This window comes from Motacilla alba, chromosome 1A (genome assembly GCF_015832195.1).
Source record: "Motacilla alba alba isolate MOTALB_02 chromosome 1A, Motacilla_alba_V1.0_pri, whole genome shotgun sequence".
Lineage (NCBI taxonomy): Eukaryota > Metazoa > Chordata > Aves > Passeriformes > Motacillidae > Motacilla > Motacilla alba.
In genome coordinates, this window is record NC_052031.1 from 29,024,817 (window position 1) to 29,047,470 (window position 22,654).

Genomic DNA, 22,654 nt, shown 5'->3' on the forward strand with positions numbered 1-22,654 from the left:
TCTTTGCTGTCAGCCTCGGGGCTGCTCCTGGGCCAGCAAATTAAACAGAGCTGGGACATGAGGAGATCTCTGTCTTGCTGGCTCTGGCATTAAATTATTGACACATTTCTTGGTGCTATTTTGCCCTCTACTGTTCTCTGGACTGTGTGTGGGCATGTTTTTGAGCAGCATGTGCCAGAGGCCTCCTGCAGCAAGCAAGGACCCTGCCTTGGAGTGGGGATTTATACCTGTAGACACATGGAGATTGAACTATGTATGCTGTGTTGTGCCACTACTTAGTAGGGCAGATGAGGCCATCCACGAAGACAAGAGTTGAGTTTATGCCTGGCAAGACCGGATCAATATTTCTTGTCTGTACTGAGTCACATTTTCTTTTTAAGAAGCACCTTTGGCTCTAAATGCAGGTATGCGGAGAGCTGGATGGGAAACCATCAGATCATTTCCCAGATTTTAACAGCATATTACCTTATGTCTTTCATTTCTCAGTGTTTTACAGCCCCTCCTGTCCCAAAGCCTCTGGGTATATAAAATAGACCACTGATGGAGCATCTTGTTATTACAGTAAAATTACTTGTAAAATTTGTTACACTTAATAAATATAACGCACAGTCAAGGATCCTAAACCACCCAACCTGAGATTTGAAGAAGACATCTTTCATGTTTGATGTGCCTTTTTCCTTCCACTGAGCTGAAAGGCTGCTGGCCTCTGACCTTCAGCAGGGCAGAATGAGGTCTGTCCTGAGCAGGAGGCAGAAAACACCCCAGTGCCCAACCTTGGAGCTGCACACAGGACACCTGGGCTCCTTGGCAGCAGCTGCAGGAAGAACTATGAGATTGATTCTGGGGAAGCAGCTACCACAGTGTCCCTAGAAGATGTGAAGGCATGAGTTCTGTGCTGACTGCTGAAGCCCAGGCTGGAAGCAAGCAGCTCCCTGCCTCCCACCTCATGGCCAAGCCCTCACGATGACAAAGAATCACTGGAGAAAGGACAGGGTCAAGGATCTGAGCGAGGATCGCTTCCCAGATGAATTGAATAAATTCCCAAGCAGATATTTTATATATGCAAGTGAGATTCTTGGACATACTCTGTAGTTCAGCAAATGGGATAATGCTTCTTTTTAGGCAGAAGATCTAGATTTGAGACTATCATCTGCTAGTTGAAACTATATAGGGATGACAACCTGTCTTCTGCAGGCCAAGTGGTCATTTTAATGTCCTCATATTTATTGTTCTGATATCTTTAGCACATACTTGGCATAGCACTGATCACATAGTTTAGCTTTGGTTCCTATGGTAAAGACAGTGTGAAGTAGCAGCACAGTGTGTAGTTAGATCTTTAAAGCAAAATGTGTTCTCAAATTTGCATGAAATTTCTGCTTTCAAAGCAAGGGATTCTTGTGTAGCTATGGGGAATTTAACTGGCAACTTTTCAAATAAGACAGAAGTTTCAAATAGCAACTCCTGATGAAAAAAATACCACACGAGTAACTGTGTTAAAACATTTATCCTGTATTTCTCTCAGCAATAGCACATTTTGAAAAATAACAATTCTGAAAAATAACCACATGCTTTGTCCTGAACAAAATGCTAGAGGAAGGTATATGGCCAGGAACAAACATCCAAAAAAACCCCAAAGCCTGAGGTCTCAAGCATGGGGAACTGGATTCTCACAGAAGATCTGTGCACCAGTGCAGACTTACATGGGTATTATTGGGGTTCAGTGAAGGGCTGGAAGTGTGGCCTGCTATGGTGACCTGTGCAATCAGACCCAGAAGTCTTTTCTTGCACTGAAGAACGGTCATGCCAATTCACATACATTTTTTGTAATGTACCATGTTACTAAGAAAGCTAAACCACTTTGCCAGGTTGTTACTCATACTTGTGCTGGCTTATGCCTTTTGATATGGAAGATGCCAGTGGCTTGATCAAGAATGTAAATGTGGGCGTGGGTAAAAATATTTAAATACTAAAATACCTGGTTGCTTGAATGTGTGTTTCTAGGGCAATATCATTAAAATAAGAGACCTCACTTTTTCAGGGAGCAAAACAGAAAGAAAAAATTTTTAAGAACTGATGTCTCCAGAAGAGTTATTTTTTGGTTAAGAAGTTATTTTTTGGTTAGAAAAGTAAAGCACACTCGAGAGGTATGAAATAATGTTTGCAGTGTACAGAACAAAACAGAGAGAAAAAGTTGCTGAGCAGTGCAAAATTGCCTGTAGATACATTTTTTAATTAAAATTTTATAGTTCTGACAGCTTATGTATAATTTAATATGGCAGTTAAAAAACAACACTGGTAACAATGGTGAGGGGGTTGCTTGCATAGGGGCTAGGTAAGCTTTTCAGGTAGCCAGAAGCACATTTCCTTATTAAAGTCCTCTCTCTCCCTCTGCTTAAGCAGGGTGTAAGTTACTGCTGGAAACAGTGCTCCACTCTTCCCTTCCCCTGCTGCTTGGGAAATACTCTGAACATTGAACCTCATATGAGGCAATGCTGTCGACAGCTGGTCAGACAAACACATTGCAGGAGGCTAAGCTCCCAGCCCAAAGAGTATCTCCCATTTTTATGTCTGCCTGTCTGCATTCTCCAGAGACCTGTCTCAAAATAATCTCTCAGTAAATATTTGGCAGCATGATACCAAAAATTCCCTTGTCCACAAAGAAAAAGCAGCAATGACTCTCTAATCCTGCCATGGAAGAGAGGCTTCTAGAAGCAAAATAATGTCATTCTTTGCTGTGCACTTTCTGGTCCTGCTTTTGTCAGCATACAGGTTGTATGGTTTCCCTTTGAGGTAGCAACTATGAATTTATTTCTTTTCCCTTCTTTCTCAGGAATTAGAAGTGGAAATTTAGCTAAGGAACGGGAGACATTTACTTTTCTGGAAAGGTAGTAATAAACCCAAGACAGAAAACAATAATTGAAGGGCAAAAGAATTCTTAGTTAAATACCTTGTAAACCCTGATGAAAGGGGCTACTGGTGGCAGCCTTCTTAGCCCTGTCTGATTTGCAGAGCTTCCAGGAATACAAAAGCTAGCAGGGCTGCTCTTTTCTTTACTGAGGTGTATAATAAATATTTCTACAACAAGCTTTTTTGCAAGATGTTTTAAATACAAAACACTAAAAAGAAACTTTCTGCTCTTTGGCTTTACAAGCACAAATTTCAATTTGTGTTCTGTGCAACCACATTTTTAATTATTCCATCTTCCAAAAGTAAATTAGAAAAACTCATGGACAATGACGAACTGACCATGAATGTCATTACCATGGCCAATAAATGACTGCCAGAGACAGCTGAAGTGCAAAACAGGATTTCACCCTACATGGCATAAATATATGCTGCTGCTATGAATCACTCTAGTCTTCTGCAAATAGAAAATTCATGAGCTCTCCCTGAATGTTTCTTGCTTCTGTAAACCAGACTGCAAAATAAGCCCATAGAGTTATTTCAAAAAAAGCCTTTCAGTATTCATAAATGAGGGGTTTTGCTTTCCAAAACAAAATAGTAATGATGAGCAAGACAGAAAAAACTTGGTTTATTTCAGCTCTTTAGAGAGAGTAATTTGCTACAGTTTACAGATCAGATTCTCCATGTTGCATGCTTTGTTTAATTATGCAAATAAAATCTGAAAAACATATGTGGACAAGAAAATTTTGTTGCAGGAACAGAGATAAAACACACACAGAGATTAAAGAGGGGAACATTTGTTTATTGAAAAGGAAAAGGTTCTGGATGGCAGCACAGAGTCAGACATGAGACAGATGAATGCATGCACAGCTGTTCATGTTTAAAGGCAGAATATAGACATAAATACAGTTAGATCTTTGCTCTGCTCTGCTGCTACAGTATTTTTATACAATCAACTCAAAGGAATATCTAGCATAACTGAGCACAAGGAGAAATTTATCAGAAACAGAGCACAGATTGCTTCTTTAAAGCCAGGATAAACAAAGCCCAGAAAAGCCTCTCAACCTATAGTATTGCAAAATAAACTTAATTGTGCAAAAGCAAACCACCTTCTGTGGATGGCAATATTAAATGTCAGATCCAACCCCAAGTCAGATAGCTTGTGTTTCTGTTTGAACAAAATGCAGGTAGTTTACCCTACTATCACAGTTCTGCTCTGTCTCAAGGAAAGCCAGTGCTGTGAAACAGGAATGCCCCTTAAAAGCAGTATTTTTTTTTCTGTGATCTATAAAGCTTATTTTCAAAGCACACCAGAAAGAGAGAGGGCCCCCTTCCATGTTTTAATGATTAGATTATGATTAGAGAGACCATCCTGAAAAATCATAAATACTCAGGAAATGATGGTCAAATACAATAGGAGAGCAAAACATGCCACACAAAGAGACCATAAGCAAGTCTACAGGATACAAATACTTGCCCAGAGTTGCCACTTTCTAGCCTTTAAAGGACATTATTTCATATTGGTTCTGCCATGGTGACCTCCACTCATACTTTTTCTGCATCAAGTAAGATACCTTGTAACTGTTCAAGGCATTTAAGTGCAGCATTTAGTATTTCATGCTTCAATTTCCACAAAAGTGGAAATATGGAAGTCTATAGTATCATGAAAATTAAGACTTGAAAAATGCTTTGACAGGCTTCTTTGGTGTGCAGTAGGAAATTGTTTCAATTTATAAATAAGGCCAACATGGATTTACTGTCAACACGGATTAACTGCCAACATGGATTACTTTGAAATCTCAGTTGTGATGTTTATATATGATGCTCATTTTCATGTTCCTTATTGAAATATTCAGTTATCTTCCTTCAAAATTATTTTTGTAAATAGTTTTCCTTTACATTTTTAAGTTAAAGCTAAAAGACTACAGCATATTTCTGATCCACTTATAATTCAAGTTCAGTTTTGATAGCCACAGAACATCAACTTTCACATATCTATTTGTTTCTTTATGGAAACCCCACATACTCTTTCCTAATCTTATTTAAAGCTTTGCAAGATATAGAAAGCACTTGCAAGACAGTAGTGTTTTATTCATATTCTGAATTTCCCAAGAATCTCATGTTTTACTGCAATAAAAATGCAAAGACCCCAACCCCCTTCCCTGCTACATGGAACTTTCATTTCAAATAGCCAACAAAACACAGAAGTTACACTGAACGTATTCCAGGTAACAGAAGTGGAAGAAAACCCCAAACATTTCCTCCATCTTGTCAAGTATGTCTTGGATATTACAGCCTTTCAGTTAGATAAGAAAACACACGGCTGTCCATCAGAAACCTGCACAGACACATACATGTGCTGAAACCACTCAGTCACAGCTCTGCCCATGAATGTAAGATTGACTGATTATACAACATCCATGTTCCAGATCAAACCCCTGGGCACATCCTGCTTCTCTGCAGAGGGAAAGCAGCACAACAGACCAGGATGAATTCTGCTAGAACAGAGAAGTGTACCCTGAGCCAAAGTTTCCATCTCCTCTGCTACCTCCCACATATAACCTTTGGGGAAATACAAGTAGAAGACATCTAGAGGATGAATTCATCGAGAGAAGTCACAGGTATTGTCACACATCAAGTGACATTTTGTTAGAGAAATGTGAGAAACAAGGTTTTTCATATCTACTCCCTTTTTGGCACTTAATATTCAGATAAGCATTAAATGTGTGCATGCATACACACAGGTAAGTCAAGTGCACACACACAGCCAAGTGCAGTTCTGTCACCTAATGTGTAATGCTGCCATTGATGGGCTTGAAAAGATCCTAGAAGCCATCTAACAAAGCATTGTTACAACCCTCTTTAGCTATTACCATTTATCTTTTTTTTTTTTTTTCTCTCTGGAATACTGATAGGGCAGTTATGCATTTAATTTCCTAAGCACGAACCCAAGCAGGAGAACTGTGTGACTGTGACAGCCACAGGCACCTCAGCACATGCAGACCCAGGAGCTGGAGCTCAGAGCTCTGTCATGGAGCACCCTGCTATTCTGGCAAGCATCTTGCCTGCCCAGTGGGATGGAAATTCAGAGCAATTTCAATTGAATATATGGAAACATCTTACTGCAAGTACAACCCATGATCCTCTTTTTTGTTTACATGGCCTCTTAACATCTCAGCATCATCAAATCTCCAGTTTCTTCAGAGCTGATCATTAGGCTTACATTTTTCTTAAATTGCCCAAATGCCCTCAGGACAAAAAGTCAGGAACTTGAAAATGGGATGACTGATTGAGCCCTTTTTCTTAAAAAAAAAAAAAAAATCTTACACAAGGAAATCACAAAATGTCTTTTTTTTTCACTACAGTTACTTTTACAGTTACTTTTACAGTTACTTTTTCACTACAGTTGGCTGAAACTCTAAATCAAGGGTATGAGAAAGAAAATAGACAAAAATCTACAAAACAATATATTGCTGTTCTATGCAAAAGTTGGACCACATGATATGCTATAAGTATAGAAAATTCATTTTTATTCAGAAATACATTTTATTATCCAAGAAAAGCATGATGTATTGAATACTGCATTAAAAGTCACTTTGTTTGGCAGTGGATTTACAGAGTGACTTTGTGGCAGCAGAGCTGAACACTTTGTAGCCTTTAAATGAGCTGATAAGAAAAAAGTCCTCTTGGGGATGGAGGCAAACTGCAGTTGCCCTTCTGCCAAAGCAACAGGCAAGGAACCATGCTATAAAAGCTGGAGTTAGCACAAAGAGAGGAAAACTATTTCAGATTTCCACATTATTTCAGTTAGCAACTTATAGGGCAATCCCCCCAAAAATATAGCTAAATGTGGGAGAATAACTAGAAAGAGCAGACAGACATGGAGTTCTTCCCTCTGAAGCAGGATTTGCTTCAATAGAAATTATTCCTGTAACTATAACCTCCAGTCATTCCAGTACAAGTCAATGTATACCACTTTAGAGAAGCATTAAGAATGTAATTATTCTGTAAATTATCTTATTTCAGCTTAAAGAAGCTGAAATGTTTTTGCAACATTTTGTACTTAGAGTACCATACCAAAAAAAGAACCCAAACAAAAGAACCCAAAAAAAGAACCCAAACAAAAGTACCCTGGTACCATTCACACAAGTATATTTATTATATAAATATTTTATAAATTACAAGATTTTAATTGCAAATGTAAACACTTCTAGGAAAATAAGGTTTTATAGTCTTATTAATGTTTACAACTATTACAAGGCACATAGTGCAAAAATACATTTCTGATGCAGAGATCACAAAATAATTACCTACATGTGTTGTCTTAAAAGAAGCTGCATGCACTTCTGTGGTACAGTATTGTTTTTAATTAATAAATATTGCTAATTCATGGCTAACTTTTTGTGGGTAAAAATGGGATATAGCTGCCACTTGATCTACCAATTATACTGACATGTAGAATAAATATTTGGTTTACAGAATGTGTGTGGTCAGAAAAAGCAGGTATAGTTATTTGGTACATTATAGCTATCTGCTACAATAATATACATTATTATGCTGGTAAAAAATTTTATTCTGAATACCTGCGAGTTGGCCCTAAAACACATTTTCTGTATATGCATATATTTCTTTAGTTCTGGACTGTAAAGTAATACAAACCAACAAATCAAAGAGCTAGATCATTTTTTAAACCTTGTAACTCTTCTTTCAGTAGCAGAGGTTAGAACTGTATTTACAGACATTGAAAGATCAAACTGAATCAAAGATGGACACCAAAACCACAGTGGGTGCTGCCTCTGTTCAGATTTTTCACTAAGGTTATTGGAAATGCTGCTGAATCAGACTTTGAAGGACACACACTACAGCCTTTACTAATGTGCCCTTGGCCAGGGTAAAGGAGTAAGGTGGATATGGAAAGTGTTTAAGCAAATACATATTTGTGCAATTATAAACAGAATGCACTGCTTTCACAGTATACTTGGATGAGAGGCAGCAATTTAAAATCAGGTTTTGAAGCAATTTGTTTCCATATTTTCTTTTCCTGTAACCACAGCAAACCTAAGACCTGGTGTTTAACATGTGCTACAGAGACTACAGAGGTTAAACCACACTTCTCAGTATTTCTGCCGGGATTTGAGCACCACAAAGAATTTAATGAAAGGGATGGGGGAAAATGCTTTCACTGACAGAGAAACACACAGATCTATAAAACTATCTCAAGCATTTTGGCTATGTACTTTTCAGCTGTAAGTTATTGACAGATAATCCCTACAGGTTTGCACAAAATTGGAAGTACTTAAATTACTTGTCTCTTTATATAGCAGTAAAGCTTTCCTTTCTATATTTTAGCACAATCTATCAAAAAAGATCAGTAAAGGATAAATTTTACTGAATACTGCATAAAGAATTATACTGGTAAGTTACAGGTAAAGAATTACAATTATGGTAAAATTTAGAGTGTTACCCATGGAAGTGATCCCAGTGCAATTTACTTGTTAGTACGTACTGTACTTTGAATAAATACTTCTCCTGTAAAACCTGAAGGTTTCTGATTGTGATTTTTGCACTTGCTAGCCCACAAACAGATAATACAACCTTGAGTAAATCCTGAAGAAAACAGGAATTCTTATTAGTGAACGTTACAGTAATGAGCACTACAGACATGAAAAAATTAAAATATACACGTACAGAGCACCTACAGTTTGAGCCTACACAGCAAATGTCCCTGCTTTGATGCCCTTAGTACATCAGAGTTCTCACTGTATTTGAAGTTGGAGACCAATAATTGTGTTAGGAACACATTTTCCACAAAATCCTCCACATCTTCCATATATTTTAGTACCATCCTGGGAATTAAACAAAGAGAAGAGTCAATCAAGAAAAGCGATTGAAATCACAGTTGCACAAAAGGCTTCTCGAGGTTTGCACACAACAGACCTTCTGACAAATCATACCTAGAAACACTAAATCAAGAGACAGCAGCATTAGCAAAACAAGAACAGAGATCCTTTGTCACTACCACTCTACACCTTGTTCCCAGGCTTACCATCCAATGTTCTCTTAAACCATGCTCACTTACTGTTCTTGTTTAACTGGTCTTATGGTTTCCCATGCTAATAAAGATGGGAGTAAGAAACAAAAAGGATAATCTGTAGTAGGATGATCTTGAACAAAATGTAGAGGGTTGGGTGTTGTGTTTGGGTATTTTGTAAAAGCATCTTCAAAGCCTCTAGTAAACCAAATTAATACAATAAGCTCTTAAATCAGTTAAGAGACGGGTAGGTAGGGAATGCTGATCTGAAACAGATACTGGAAAGTGTGATTAACCATTGCTGAAGAAGACTTAAACTGGTCAGAGACCTTGAATGCTATTTCTGATTCACAAAAATCACTGTAGCTTTTACTACAGTCAACACTTGTACCTCTTGTCCAAGCTATAAGAGCAGGTAAAGGAAAACAGCATTGACTCACATGGGATTTGTGTATGTCAGCAGTTGCATAGTTGCCCTGAGCAATCCACCTCACTGTACTGGATAATCTCAGACCTGTACCAGCCAAGTTAATGCTGAACTGGCCCTAGGAAAAAAAAATTAAAAAAACACCAAAACACAGAGCTGATAAACAGGGTTCAAAACACTAAAAAACTTTACATTGGCATATCTGCACATATCGCTTGGGCTATGTCTAAACATGAAGTACTCAAAGGTGTGTACAAAATATGGCTGGTTATGCTGCCTTACACCCTTTCTATGGACATTCACAACACAAAACCAAGTTATTCTGCAATAAGCACCAGCTGTGCATCAGCTGATCTGATGCATCTGAGTAAGAAGACAAAGCTAACATCAGACAACTGAAATTATTTTTGCTCTTCTACAAATGAAATTTTAATTTACAAAAAGTACAGACTTTCAAAAGGTAAGAATGAAGCTGGTTTTCTTGAATGACTTTTTTTTTTTTTTAAGTTCCTGAATTTTTTGCAAATAACTTGACAAAACATACTGCTTCCTGTAAAGACAAATCAATTGGTCATCTAATTTTCAAATGTTTGCACATTGTCTAAGCATCATCATCTTATCATGTTCCACTGATTTTTCAGTATAACAAACAACACAATTGAACAGGAATATAAGTGGATGTTAAAATAAATAACTATTGTTTTAAGTGTAATGTTTTGCTATACAAACCATTCACAACAGATGGAGAAGCTATTGCTTCTAAAATATTTGCCTACACAGATACAGACTCTGAAAACTAGCTTCAGTCAGTTCCTATGAGAATAGGAAATACATTAAAAGTAACAAATTGTACTACCTTGGCAAACAAACTGGGATACAGAAAATTATTAAATTGCATTCACAGAGAAGTGCAATATGCTACAAAGATGTACTACCTCCACAAAGAGCCTAATGATTAGCTCAGGCAGAACTACAATCAGAAAACTGCACACCTCTGAATTTTCACCGAAAGCCTGGATTTCTGTATTCAGACCTAGTAATTTTTTATTGCAAATGGTAGCTTCTGTGTTTTATTGCTTAATTATGTCATACATATATAAATATATATATGTATAGCTTTTATTATGATGATTCACTTAAATTCTGTTGCAAAAATTCAGTTATATTTCTCAGTGTGGCAGATTTATTTTGAGAGCACTTCTATGTAAAGATGCTGTGCTTATAGCACAGGATGAGATAAAAACTCATATGGATAGGGTAGGTTGTTCTTCAAAAATCCACAACGTGAAAGACTTCCATTTAACGAAGGAGGAAATTCATAGAAATGGTGTGGAATGATTTCCATAATTAACAGTCCTAGAGTAACTTCTTTCACAGTGACATCATTTTACAAAAATAAATGAGAAATGCTATTACAATTAAAATGACAGCTCAATAGCTGCCTGACATACCATGCAGCACATGCAAGGCCAGGAACAGATTTGAAGGACTAAAAGTACAGGAATGGAAGCCTTTTGACTGCATCGAAACTGTCAGCTTCAGACAGAACTTTTAGATGGAAATATGTCAGTGCCAAGCCATGCAAGCAGAGTGACCTCCCAACAGAAGCTGCACACAGCAAACAGATTTGCATCATACTGCACCCACAGGACTTGCAGGTTGAAGGCATCCAATACTGTAATGAACTTCAACTGTTTTCTCGTCAGGGGTTTAAGTCTGCCAAACCTAGGCACTTCATTTGTACCTAAATTGCACATGAATAGTCTCTAGCTGCCCTTGCCTGTGCCCACCCACAGCTGGTCTTAAGTTTAGGCAACCAGGAGAGATGGACAACAGGGATTCACTTCCAAGCAAGCATGAGGCAGTCAGTCTTAACTCCTTTATAACCAGTAAAAGAAATTCACTTCCAGAGGACAGTTGACCTCATCCTAAATTTTCTAGTACAGCAAGATAAGCTGAAGTGTTTTCTAAGGAATCCTGCTTCTGCCAATGGGCTCCAAAGCTTGACTAGGTCAGACTAGGGCTATGTCTGCATCATAAAGAAGGACCATGCAGATGTGTAAAGTAAAAATTGACCCAGAGAGCCCAAGTCTGTAGACAGTACAGAAATCAGGGGTTTATTCTGGACTAACTCCCCTGTAGTCCCAAGCCTCAATAGCATTAGCGTATATGAAGATCCTTCCTCTGAAGCTCATTGTTGAGTTTAGCTTCATCCAAAAGGGATCCTGTTCATGTCTTTCAAAATTACTCTGTGATGTGAAACAGCAAACAGCAAACTGGGACAACATAGAGATTAATCTAAAAAGCACCCACAACTAGAACACTAATGTAGATACAACAATGCATGTTGAAATTTTAAAGTAAACTGCTAAAAAAGATTGATTTCCTCTGGTAGTCTTCAAAGACATGAAGCATCAGGAGAGAAACAGAAGATAAGGAAAATTATGCAGGATTATAGAAGAGTCACTAGAGGAGAACAAAGAACGAGAAAGCTTTAGGGGAAACAAAGGATACATCAAATCCAGAGGGAGGCAGAGCAATACATGAAACACACAGAAAGCTGCATACACATACATGGAGCCTACAGGGAAAGGGTGTAATAAACAATTTGAGCAAGAAACCATGAGGGGGGATGGTGGAAACAAGAGGGAAGAGAGTAAGAAAAAAAAAAAACTTATTAATGTTGTACAGTGACCTCATAGAATGAGAGATTAGTTTAGAACCTAAACAAGTCACACATATTTTTTTGCCCTCTCATGCAAACATTTCAAGGGAGTAAGATATCATAAATACCTGTGGGCACCTGGCTGCACTGTAGCAATCTCCAGCTGTAGCAAATGGTACTGCTCTCCCAAGTATAGTCTGAGCAAAAAGAAAATCTGTGGCTAGAAAACAGAAAATTACTCAACACAAACTGCTGCATTTGAAGTTCAGGAGGAAACAGTGAAAAGTGTGAACACGGGTGTTTTATTGTTTGCATTGGGTAGGGTTTTTTGTTTGTTGTTTCCTTGGAAGGGAAGGTTGTGTGTTTTGATTTGAGAAGCAATTGTTTGAATTTTGGTTATTGTACCACTGGTCCAACCTAGGCCAGAATTCTCTCTGAGATAGGAGTAGGCTAGGAGGAAGATGGATGTGCGCCTGGACACTGCACCAAGTGAGCTGGTTGTGGGCCAACTTGCCAGCTTCAGGCCGGGGCTTGAAGCACTGCAAGATTCCCTGTCCATTTCTTCAGTGTCTGCCAAGGTCTGAGAAGGGACTAAGCAGAGCATAGAAACAAAGCCTTCCACAAGAAAAAAAAAGCTGTGGACTAAAATAAAATTAAATAATGGGAACAAAACCTTAGAAAATGAAGGTAGTTCACATATAAAACATGAATATCCGAGATTCATGCCATTTGACCACTTGGGACAAATTAACAAGGTGAGTAGTGGTGTTCTTTTTTTTTTTTTTTTTGACATTGAATTCTTAAATTAAATAAGAATTTTGTTTGCTCCAAGATGGCACTGCTGGATCTGTAAGTGGATCAAAATAGTAATTTTGTAATTGTGACCACATACAATTTCAATAGAATGCTGAAATTGGCTAAAATTAACAAAATGCTTACTTTTAATTTGCATAGAAGCTACATCAAATCTTATTTTGCTAAAAACCGTGAAGCCAGCTGCAAGGTAATCATTTCGACAGGCACAGTCTTGCCTTCTGCTTCCATTGAAAGGACATTCATATGGATTCTGCAACCTAAAGAACAGCAAATATTTAGTTTTCATTTTGAGATTTTTTTTAATATCATAGTGAAAAATAAGTGTACTGCACTATGCCACATAAAAATATTAAACAATCTTAACTGAACAACAAGCGCAGCTTTTAACCTGGGCTCAACTGAAACACTAATGTGGATCAAAGCCATTTCTACCAAAGCCAAGACAGAAAAAAATTATAATAATTTAGTTCAACTAACATAATTTCAGGATGGAAGTATCCATATTTCTGTATGTGTGCTCACATGCCTGGATATTTAAAACAGAAAATCAAGGAACAAAAAAAATCCTACTCTCATTTCTCACAAAAAGTATTATTTTATTATGTTACTTTGGAAGGAAAAAATGCACTTCATAAAGTCATAAAACCACTTCTGTACCTGTATCCATATACTTCAGAAAAGTTTTCTGCTTCACCTTTTACCAATGTCAAATATTCTTTGGGATTCTCTAAGTGCATGCCTGAGCAATAAATCTGGGAGAGAAAATGCAACCCTTTAGCAAAATCTTTATTAGAAAGGAGTCATTTCATAAAAATATGTACTCATAAAAACTCATAAATATTAACAGTACCTTTATCATCCTTCCTTTAACGTTAAGTAGGTATTCACCATCCCTTCTCATCCCTTTTTTAATCTGCATATCTTTGCAGGTGGTAAGAATTTCACCTTCAAAACGAATGATTAAATCATATTAATATTTCAGGAACAGAACTTACTTTTAGGACTTAATTTTCCATAACTGCACGCCAAATATATTTACAGCTTTAATATAAGTAACCTGGGAAAACATTAACTGCATAAAATCACAGCTATCACTTACATTCTTTCTCATGGCAGACCTTTCTGGCATCTGGTTTTAAATGTGGCAGGCACAAGTCACTAGATAAGCCATTTTCAGTCATACACTCTACTGTTCTCTGCTTTATCCCCACTCCACAAGATGCTGAGCACTAGACATAGATAACCATCAAGACTTAGTTTAGAAAGAAGCAAATAATTAACACCATTATGTCAGCAAGTTATTCTTGCTATATATATTCATGCCAGAGGCAGCTATAAAAATGAGCTTGCACGTTTGTACTCACTTTGGTCCACTTCCCTACTGCCCACGTAGCTGCTTGTGAGCATCCTTTGACATTGCATCTGTAAATGTAGGGGGATGGCTCTACTGGGCAGTCTTGGTACGCTACAGCCCAAAGGCCGCGGATGTGCCGGCTTTGGACAGAGTGGATTCCAACACAGTAGGGGATCCTCTGCTGGAGTCCAAAACCACAGCTTTCTGAGCACTGAAATAAAATCCCCAAGCACAGACATCACTTCTGGGAAAGTTTCTGTGATGTTTCTGCAGAATTGCATTACAGGTAAGTCAGCTCTGAGCCTTGCTCTGGCAAAAGCTTGTCATTGGAGGCGCCCCACCTTGGGCTGGAACATCAGTGAGCAGAAGTGAAGGTCTGCAATTGCTACACGTGCGAGGAGCCACAAAGCCCCATGGTGCCCTTTGCTCAGAGGTTCCAGAGCCATGCCCTCTCAGCTGTGACACGTGCACAGACATGCACACACACAGGCAGTGCAGATGTGCAAGGGAAGCAAAGCATTGATCAAACACTTCACGGAAATAAAGGAAAAGAGCTTTGGTTACTTCAGTGAGGTCAGCTTGCAAGAGAGTTTCCTGGGAAACAGCAAAGGAATCCTGTGGTAGGGGCAGCTCCTATCTAGTTAGTAATCATAGGTCCTGGGTGGTTAAGGGAGGACTTGGCCTCTACAATAAGTCATAGCTGACTTGGAAGGTCAGTGTGGAGAAAGTTTAGACAGCCATGTTCAAATGCAAATATACTTCTTTTTTTCTCCACACATGTAACCTAAATTTTACAGCAATATAACATTCTTAAATGTAAATATATATAAAAGATGTGTGAGCAGTACAATTTGTGTACCTGTGACAGTTCTCCTGTGAACACAACATATTTAGAGGGAGATACTCTGCAGGTTTTGGATGATGGAGGCTTTGTGCCAGGATCACAGAAGCTTTCATCGACTTGGAGCTGGTTTTCATTCACACATTTTACTGTCCTGTATATCTCCTTTCTTCTAGATGATGCTGAGCACTAAAAGTGAGAAAATTAATCACATTTTAACTAGACATTTACAGAATGAAGTTACCTACTGCTTGGCACACACCAGTGAAACCCAGACAGCAACACCTTTTGACATCTGCTATCAACGTCAGACTAAATTATTCACTGATTTTGAGTAAAACACTGAGTGTTTTCCTTTATTTTCGAAGTACTTCTAATCAGCTGGGAAAAAAAAAACCTGCATAGAATAACAATGACACAGTAACTGCTGGGTGAGACAGAGGAGAAAATGAAAATGTCAAGCCAAGATGATAGGTTGAGTGTAAAAACCCTTCCATATGAAAAGAGACAGAAAAGGATTACAGTGAAATATGAAAGGAGTAAGTTGGTCCTGAAAACAAAACAATTTGATCTTGAAAACAGAACGGGGGGGGAGGGGGGGGGAGAGAGAGAAAGCTGCCTATTAATCAAGCCAGTGCCAGTGCCAGCTTTGAGCAGCAGTAGTTGTTGAGCCTGTGCCTTTGCCCTGAGTGTCCTCAGACCACTCCCCGTGGCAAGGTGGTGGAATGGTGAGCCATCAGAGATCTGTCAGGACAGGATAAGAACCTTGCTCCCACCAGAATCCAGAAAAGTGGAGGTACAGCCTAAGTAATATATATCAACAGCACGTCCCCAGCTATGGGTGCCTGAACTAAGCTAACTTTTAATGGCATGGAGGAGCTCAGAATATTAGGCACATAAAGAATAATCCAGTCACAAGGTAATGGGGACAGGCAGAAGATTTCTTTTCATGATGCTTAATATCTTAGCTTCGTAGGCATTCTTCTCCCTAGGATAAAAATGCTTCACCCAGTCTACTGGCTGCAAGCTGGACAGATCTGGACATATTTCTGCTCTGCTGTGGCTGGTGAGGTGAGGAAATGACACACAAGCACCCAGAGCTAAAACAGTTGGGCAAAACATTACAAGTTTGGTGGAGGACATCCTGCACTGGGAGTGGCATGCAGATGGATAAGCACTTGAACTATTAACATTACATGTACAGGGCTGTTTATGAATGTGGTGAGAGAAGGAAACAGAACACAGAAATTTCAAGAAAATAGCAATATACATGTGGAAGAAGTTATGAAATAGCTGGAGAATGTACTGAAACAGAGTGTGTATCTAGTGGAGAGCTCCAAACACCCAGCTGGAATACACAAGTGTTTGCTGGCAAAGGAAAATTTACTCTCATTCCTTGAAAGTGTATATTTGTGCTAAAAGTGCATTCTGAACCACTTCCACTTATTCCTGATTTTGACAGCTACATATGAGAATAGAACACTTGAAAGAAACATGTGTTTGTCAGCTTTCCCTCAATATAGCTTAACAAAGGAATATATATGTCTGAACTGCATTAATATAATATAGGTTTTGCAGAGCATCAGCCAATGTTTTACATATTAACAGTTGTCACATCTATAGCACTGTGTCCATGAGACTTTAGAGTCTTCATATTCAAGGGGATTTGCCCTAGAAAATTTAGTGTGTCAGAATATTAATACGACACAAATGCACAAAATGTTGTTTTGTTTAATGTTAGAGAAAGGCTCTTCTGCACACCATTTCAGGTATTACACATAACTTTTGGTTTTTTTCTCTTCCCCATCTTTATATGTTTGCATGTTTGCAAAAATAACAAAAGTTATTAAATTTTTAGCATGTAGAAAATAGTAATTACACATTTAGAAATGACAGCTCTCTCCTGAAGGTATCTGTAGATTTTCTTAAATATGAAAAAACATGTTTGGTAAGAAAATGCTGAGTTTTATTTTCTTATTTTGCTTCCTCTTTGGTAGGAGTATAATGAGATTTATTTTGCTTCTTTTCTGTAACAAGAAAAGATGCTTCACGTTTTTAAGATGTTTTAAATCTTCCATACAGAACTGTTGTCCAAAGATTTTACCTCCATGGTGTTTACTTCCACATGACATTTCTTCTGCATTTCTGTTCTTTTTAAAAAGATATTTCATAATAAGGATTTATTAAACAACTTATGCGCTACGTAGAGAAGTATGTAGAGATAGTCCTATCAAGTACCTGCTCAGAACTCTACCAGAGCTTTTGTGTACAACAATAAGGGAGTATAAATGAAGTCTTTGACATCTTTCATCCCTTTTGAAGTTTTACAAGCCTGACCTTCAAAATTTCCAGCATGGTCATCTGTTATTCTGCAGCATAACAGCTACTAGAAATACACCCAAGTGTGGTGGGGAAGGGGGGGAACTTAAAAAGAACAGAAACCTCAAACTTATTATGCCATATTACATGACTCAATTAAGTCATACAGGTTAAAAACCTTACTTACTTTTTCCCATCCATGTGCCAGCCAGTGGTACTGAAGGCAGGCGGGCAGCTGGCAGTGCCTTGTGCTGGCGGGGCGCAGGTCACGGCTGCACAGGACATCACTCACCAGCCCCAGGCCTGTCACCTGACAGGAGATGTCCCTTTGCTGAATCCCCACTCCACAGGATACAGAGCACTAAAATTGATCATAATTAGTTGTGTCGCTGTGAAACGAGACTGTTCCCAGAAGGGAGTACGGCTGTCGTGAGAAGTTCTTAGGATATTATTTAAAATATACTTCACATCCCTTGTGATATGAGTGCAATACCTGAATAAATTTATGTTGAAAATGCAAAAATCCAATTAAAATGTTTTAAAAACACAGAAAATAATTATATCTGAGGTACCTAACTGAGCTCTCTGCCTACCTTAATTCATTGTAGGGACAATCACTACAGACACGCAAAGCAAAAGTTTACATTTTTGCAAGATCAGCGATTGAAGCTCTGAGTTTACATCTTGTCTTTATTAGAGACTGACAGTCTTGTCTGCTTTAAAATGCAAATACTACAATAAAAGAGAAACAATCTCAGTGTTTCAGGTTAGAAAATCTTGCAAAAATTGTAATATTCCGAGGACACTATCTTTTGTAGTACTAACAATTTTGAACCCTGAAGAGCTGAAATGCCAAATGCCTCTTTTCCTTCTTCCTGGCAAAAGGAATTTCACCATCCCATTAATGCCTGCTGAAATAAACATAATTTCCTAGGCAGAAGCATGGTAAACCTACTCTAGGCAGAAGCATGATTATGTCTCAAAGCTTACCTAAAGGTCCAGGCTCAGTCATAAAGTTCATTTTGTTCTATCAAGCCTGGCCAAAATGTGGAGACTGGTACTGTGTCCAGTGTGGGGAATCTTGTGTTGATAGAGTGAATGAAATACAAAATATTGCAATGTGCTCAGTTACACACAATTTTACAACAAGGTGACAGATGTTTTATAAGACCAAACCAGGGAAAAGGCCAGTATTTGCATCCACAAGCCCTTTTTCTTGAATTTTTCCCACAAACTTGGCTCCATTTCACTATTTAGACTAAGATAGCAAATAGTGATATTACTGAATTCATTGCAGAAGGTAAGAAGTAAGCTTTAAAATTAACTGTTAATATAAAAGGTAAGATGAGGAAAGTCCTAAGTAGCTATTCAGTACAAAATTGAGATTAGCAAATAATTTCAGTTTTCGCATACATTTATTTTTCATTATTCTTAAAAGAAAGAAAAAGAAAATATAATTAATTACTTGCTAATTTGTTAATTTCATTGCCATGCGTGTACTGACATATTTTCTTAGTGAAGCAGTGTGTCATGAATATGATATTGTATTGCATTTTCATGGAGAACATAATTATGGAAGCTTTTACATACCTCTTTCCATCTGCTGGCTTTCCAAGAAGGACATCTTCCAGCTCTACACATTTTGTATGTTCGTGGTTTTTTCAAATGTTTGCAGTTGTCCTCTTCTATTTTCGCTTGGAAGTTGTTAATGCAATGCACATCACGAAACTTCAACCCTTTTCCACAGGAAACAGAACACTGGAAAAAGAAGTGTTATTTCACTACTTCGCTAAAAATCTCAGAGCAAGAAGAAAACCAGAAGAAGCTGTGGCCTCACCCAAAATGGACTCGGCAATTATAGGAGTTTCTGTATTATGACACAACATCTGCTGTTCATGTCTTTCTCTGTAAGCCCTCTCATACTGAGCATTACAGATCAGGTGCCAAATATCTCTCACATCTTGTTCATGCATTGATGTCATCATTGAGAAATACCTGTGCTCAGCCATCCATATCCCTGCAGGAGACAGCTTGATACTATGATCTCACAGGAGCATGCTCTAGCAGCTGTTTCCAGATGGGTACTGCTATTTTCATGTAGGCATGATGCTTATCACAAGCACCAAAGACAGGAAAATGCTATGTGTTTCTAGCTAGTAGGCTGCAAAGTCATGTTTGCTTGGCAACTCCCCTCCATGAGCTTTGGGTATCTTATGGTATGCGGCAAATAGGCAAGAGAAGAGGTAAGAAGTAGACACCACCAGTTTAATGGTGGTCCTTGGAGGTGTAGACTTGCCCCACCCTCCCAGTATCCCATTTTCTCCAGAGAGCTGCCACAATATACAGAGCTGGTTCTGGGACCTTCCTTCCTTCCTTCCTCCAATGTCAAATTGTTCTGTTCTGTGAAACCCTCCCTGGCAGGGCACCCTAGCTGAGACTACAGCGTGCCTGATGGATCGGGCTCTGCTGGAGAAATGGGCATTCCTCTACTAAATTGCTGGACTGCTGTCAGACTTCACTGAGGTTTGATCAGTGAGGTCTTGATTCATCACATCAGGGCTGTCCTATACACCTACAGAGTAGGGCTACAGGACCTAGGAAGCTTTCAGTCAAACACGGAAGTCAATCATCTGAACTTCTTCCGCATTAGGTGGCTACTCAGTTGATTTCTCTTGAACCATGAATAACACGAGTATTTTATTATTTCCTTCTTAAATATTGTCATTAATCCTATTTTACATCATCCTATTAAAAATTTTAGATCAATGGAGATTATTTTTTTTGGTCTGGAAAGAGAACATGCTTAATTTGATCTAGGAGTTCATCCATGATTTATTTTATGCTTGAAAAAGCACTTCCTATGGGAAGATAATTGATCCAGGTATAAAAATAATAGTCCAATAAAAATTGAATTTTTAGTGGATATGAAAAAAAAATTAAATATAGACTTTCCTCAAAAGCAATGAATACATTTCTCTTCCCTTTATGTCACAGCATCATCATCTACATCATTAGCATTGCATGCTAACTTAGCAAAGCATTTTTGAATACATACGTCTTCTATTTTCGGGAAATTAAGTTCAGGTCATTCTGCTTTCAGTACAAAACCTGGTAAATATTTGCCTGAGAACAACAGCTGGATGAAAGTTTTTAAAATAGAGAACAAGCAGCTGTAATAAATTAATCTGCTAGGTAAGAAACATTTTTGTTTAACAGTTTGTTAAACAGAATCTCAGCTTACTCAGTTGTACTCAATATCAAAAGGATTTCTATGTCTTTAAACATTTATAAATATAATCTTAAAGGTTTAATTGAAACTGCCATTGTGCTTAAAATTAAAACTTTGTAGAACGAAGCAATACATTTATCACACAATACAATGGATGGCAAATTTCTCTTATGCAACTGTATTTACAAAAAAGATAAGGGCACAGATTTGGCCTCAGTTTGCCTTTTACAGGTCTACTCTAAAATCGCCATAAAAAGAATGCTTGTTTCTAAATTAAATTATTTTGCTCTCAGCAAAACCTTTCAATTTATCTTTTTAAAATAATGTTCTTGTAGTTTTACAATTTATGTTTTATTAATTTGGAAAATACTTTAAGATAGGAAAAGAACAAAAAATACCTGAAATTTTAATATATGACTAATGTAGGTTAGAAAACTTAAAATGTTTAAATCATATAAAACCCTTTCAGAAGACTTAGCTCTGTATTCAGAGAATTTATTTATCAAAGCTGGCATGATAACTTGCACAAAAACTAAAATACTGTTACTATCTGAAAATTGACTCCACCTTCACTTTAATCTTCTTTCAAGAATTTCAGACATAAACTATAAACATGAAGGACCCCTAAACTCTAAATATTCTTCCTTTAATTCTTTAGCAGGAAGTGAAGTGCAGCACAGAGTTACTTAACGTCCTCCTGTGATGTGTCAGAAAAATCCTACATGTCCCTCCTTCCTCAATGCCTCCTCTGCAGAATAAATCAGGCTCCAGAGAGCTCCCAGGAGAGCCCCTCTTGTGGGACAGCATTCCAGGCTGAGAGCTGCAACCAAAGAAACCCTCCTAAGAAGTCTCCACTTCAGGAGGTGAGGCTACCACAACACAGAATAACCTCACAGCACAGTCTCACTCCAATTTGCTGCCCTCAACATTAGGTACTAGGACAACACTTTCCAGCAGATTCACATAATTGTTTATATTGTGCAGATATATTGTATTCAACAGAAGTTTTATTTATTGTACAGGGCTCATGGCTGCTAACAGCAATAGACTATGAAAAGAAATGTCTTATCCTGCATCTCAGCCTTAGAAAGATCTTCCCATATCTCTACTCACTAGATACAGCCTTACATTACTTCCGCACAGGTGAGAACTTGGCCTGAATTTCTGTGGTTGCCTGTTTTGTTTTTTTTTTTTCTCTTTGTTGGTTCAAATTCAAATGAGTTATATCTCTATTATATTTCAATGTCATTATTTCATCTTTATAATTTGTGCTATAACTTCTAAAGAAAAACTAAAGATTTTTGTGTTAGAAGATATTATTACCAGTTCCAGAGAAATGTCTGCTTCTCTTTTATAAAGATGTTCTACTTACTTTTGTAATTAGAATACAGTAATTAAGAGTGGGAGTTCAGAAAGGAAAATACCAGCTTAGATGTTAAAAATAACAGAGGCTTTATGAACAGTTATTACAAATATTTCACTTAAATACTGTTTAGCTTTGCTGACTAAAAGTAGCTGAAATCTAGGTATCTGAATGTAAAAATGCAGAAACTCAGATGAAAGATACCTAAAATCTAAAGGCAGAAATGACTTTCAATTATTTTAAGAATGTTTATATTTTTAAAAACTAAAAAATATAGGAAATATAAGTTATCTTTTCAGTAATATAACTTTTATAAGTCATCTGATCTATTTTTTCTTTGTTGTAAAAGACAATAAGACAAAATAAGACAATAATAAGACAAAATACCGTTAACTCATATAATGTAAATATCCATATTTAAATAACTTTTCCCAGGGAGATTTTCACTCCATATCAATTTAATGTTATGTTTAAAACTTAAAGAGACATGTTCAACATGTTGGGACTACATCAAAAAACATTAAATGCATGAAATCCTTAAAAGTGTACAGAGACAACATTTCTGCCTATAGATTTGCTGTCTCATTTTTTCCCAAATTCATCAAGATCTGATTCTCTGTTCACATGTATCCAAACCTTCTGTTGAATAGACCTTGAACTGAAAAAAAGGACTGTAACTCTGCAAGAAGTGATTCACTTGCATCC

At 37.6% G+C, this 22,654-nt stretch overlaps 1 protein-coding gene across 2 annotated transcripts in view; it reads right to left on the minus strand.

Moving 5' to 3' along the window:
* Positions 1–7,049: 7,049 nt before the first annotated feature.
* Positions 7,050–22,654, minus strand: part of ADAMTS20 (ADAM metallopeptidase with thrombospondin type 1 motif 20) — an 86,106-nt gene continuing 70,501 nt past the window's right edge. For both annotated transcript variants that reach the window (XM_038155170.1, XM_038155169.1), the window contains exons 29-39: positions 18,948–19,115; positions 17,545–17,718; positions 15,057–15,227; positions 14,208–14,408; positions 13,943–14,072; positions 13,694–13,788; positions 13,501–13,595; positions 12,967–13,100; positions 12,156–12,247; positions 9,376–9,480; positions 7,050–8,750 (exon numbers count right to left, since the gene is read on the minus strand). In XM_038155170.1, the coding sequence (XP_038011098.1) occupies positions 8,661–8,750; positions 9,376–9,480; positions 12,156–12,247; positions 12,967–13,100; positions 13,501–13,595; positions 13,694–13,788; positions 13,943–14,072; positions 14,208–14,408; positions 15,057–15,227; positions 17,545–17,718; positions 18,948–19,115 (1,455 nt within the window). In that variant the 3' untranslated portion in view covers positions 7,050–8,660. The remainder of the gene's footprint in view (positions 8,751–9,375; positions 9,481–12,155; positions 12,248–12,966; positions 13,101–13,500; positions 13,596–13,693; positions 13,789–13,942; positions 14,073–14,207; positions 14,409–15,056; positions 15,228–17,544; positions 17,719–18,947; positions 19,116–22,654) is intronic.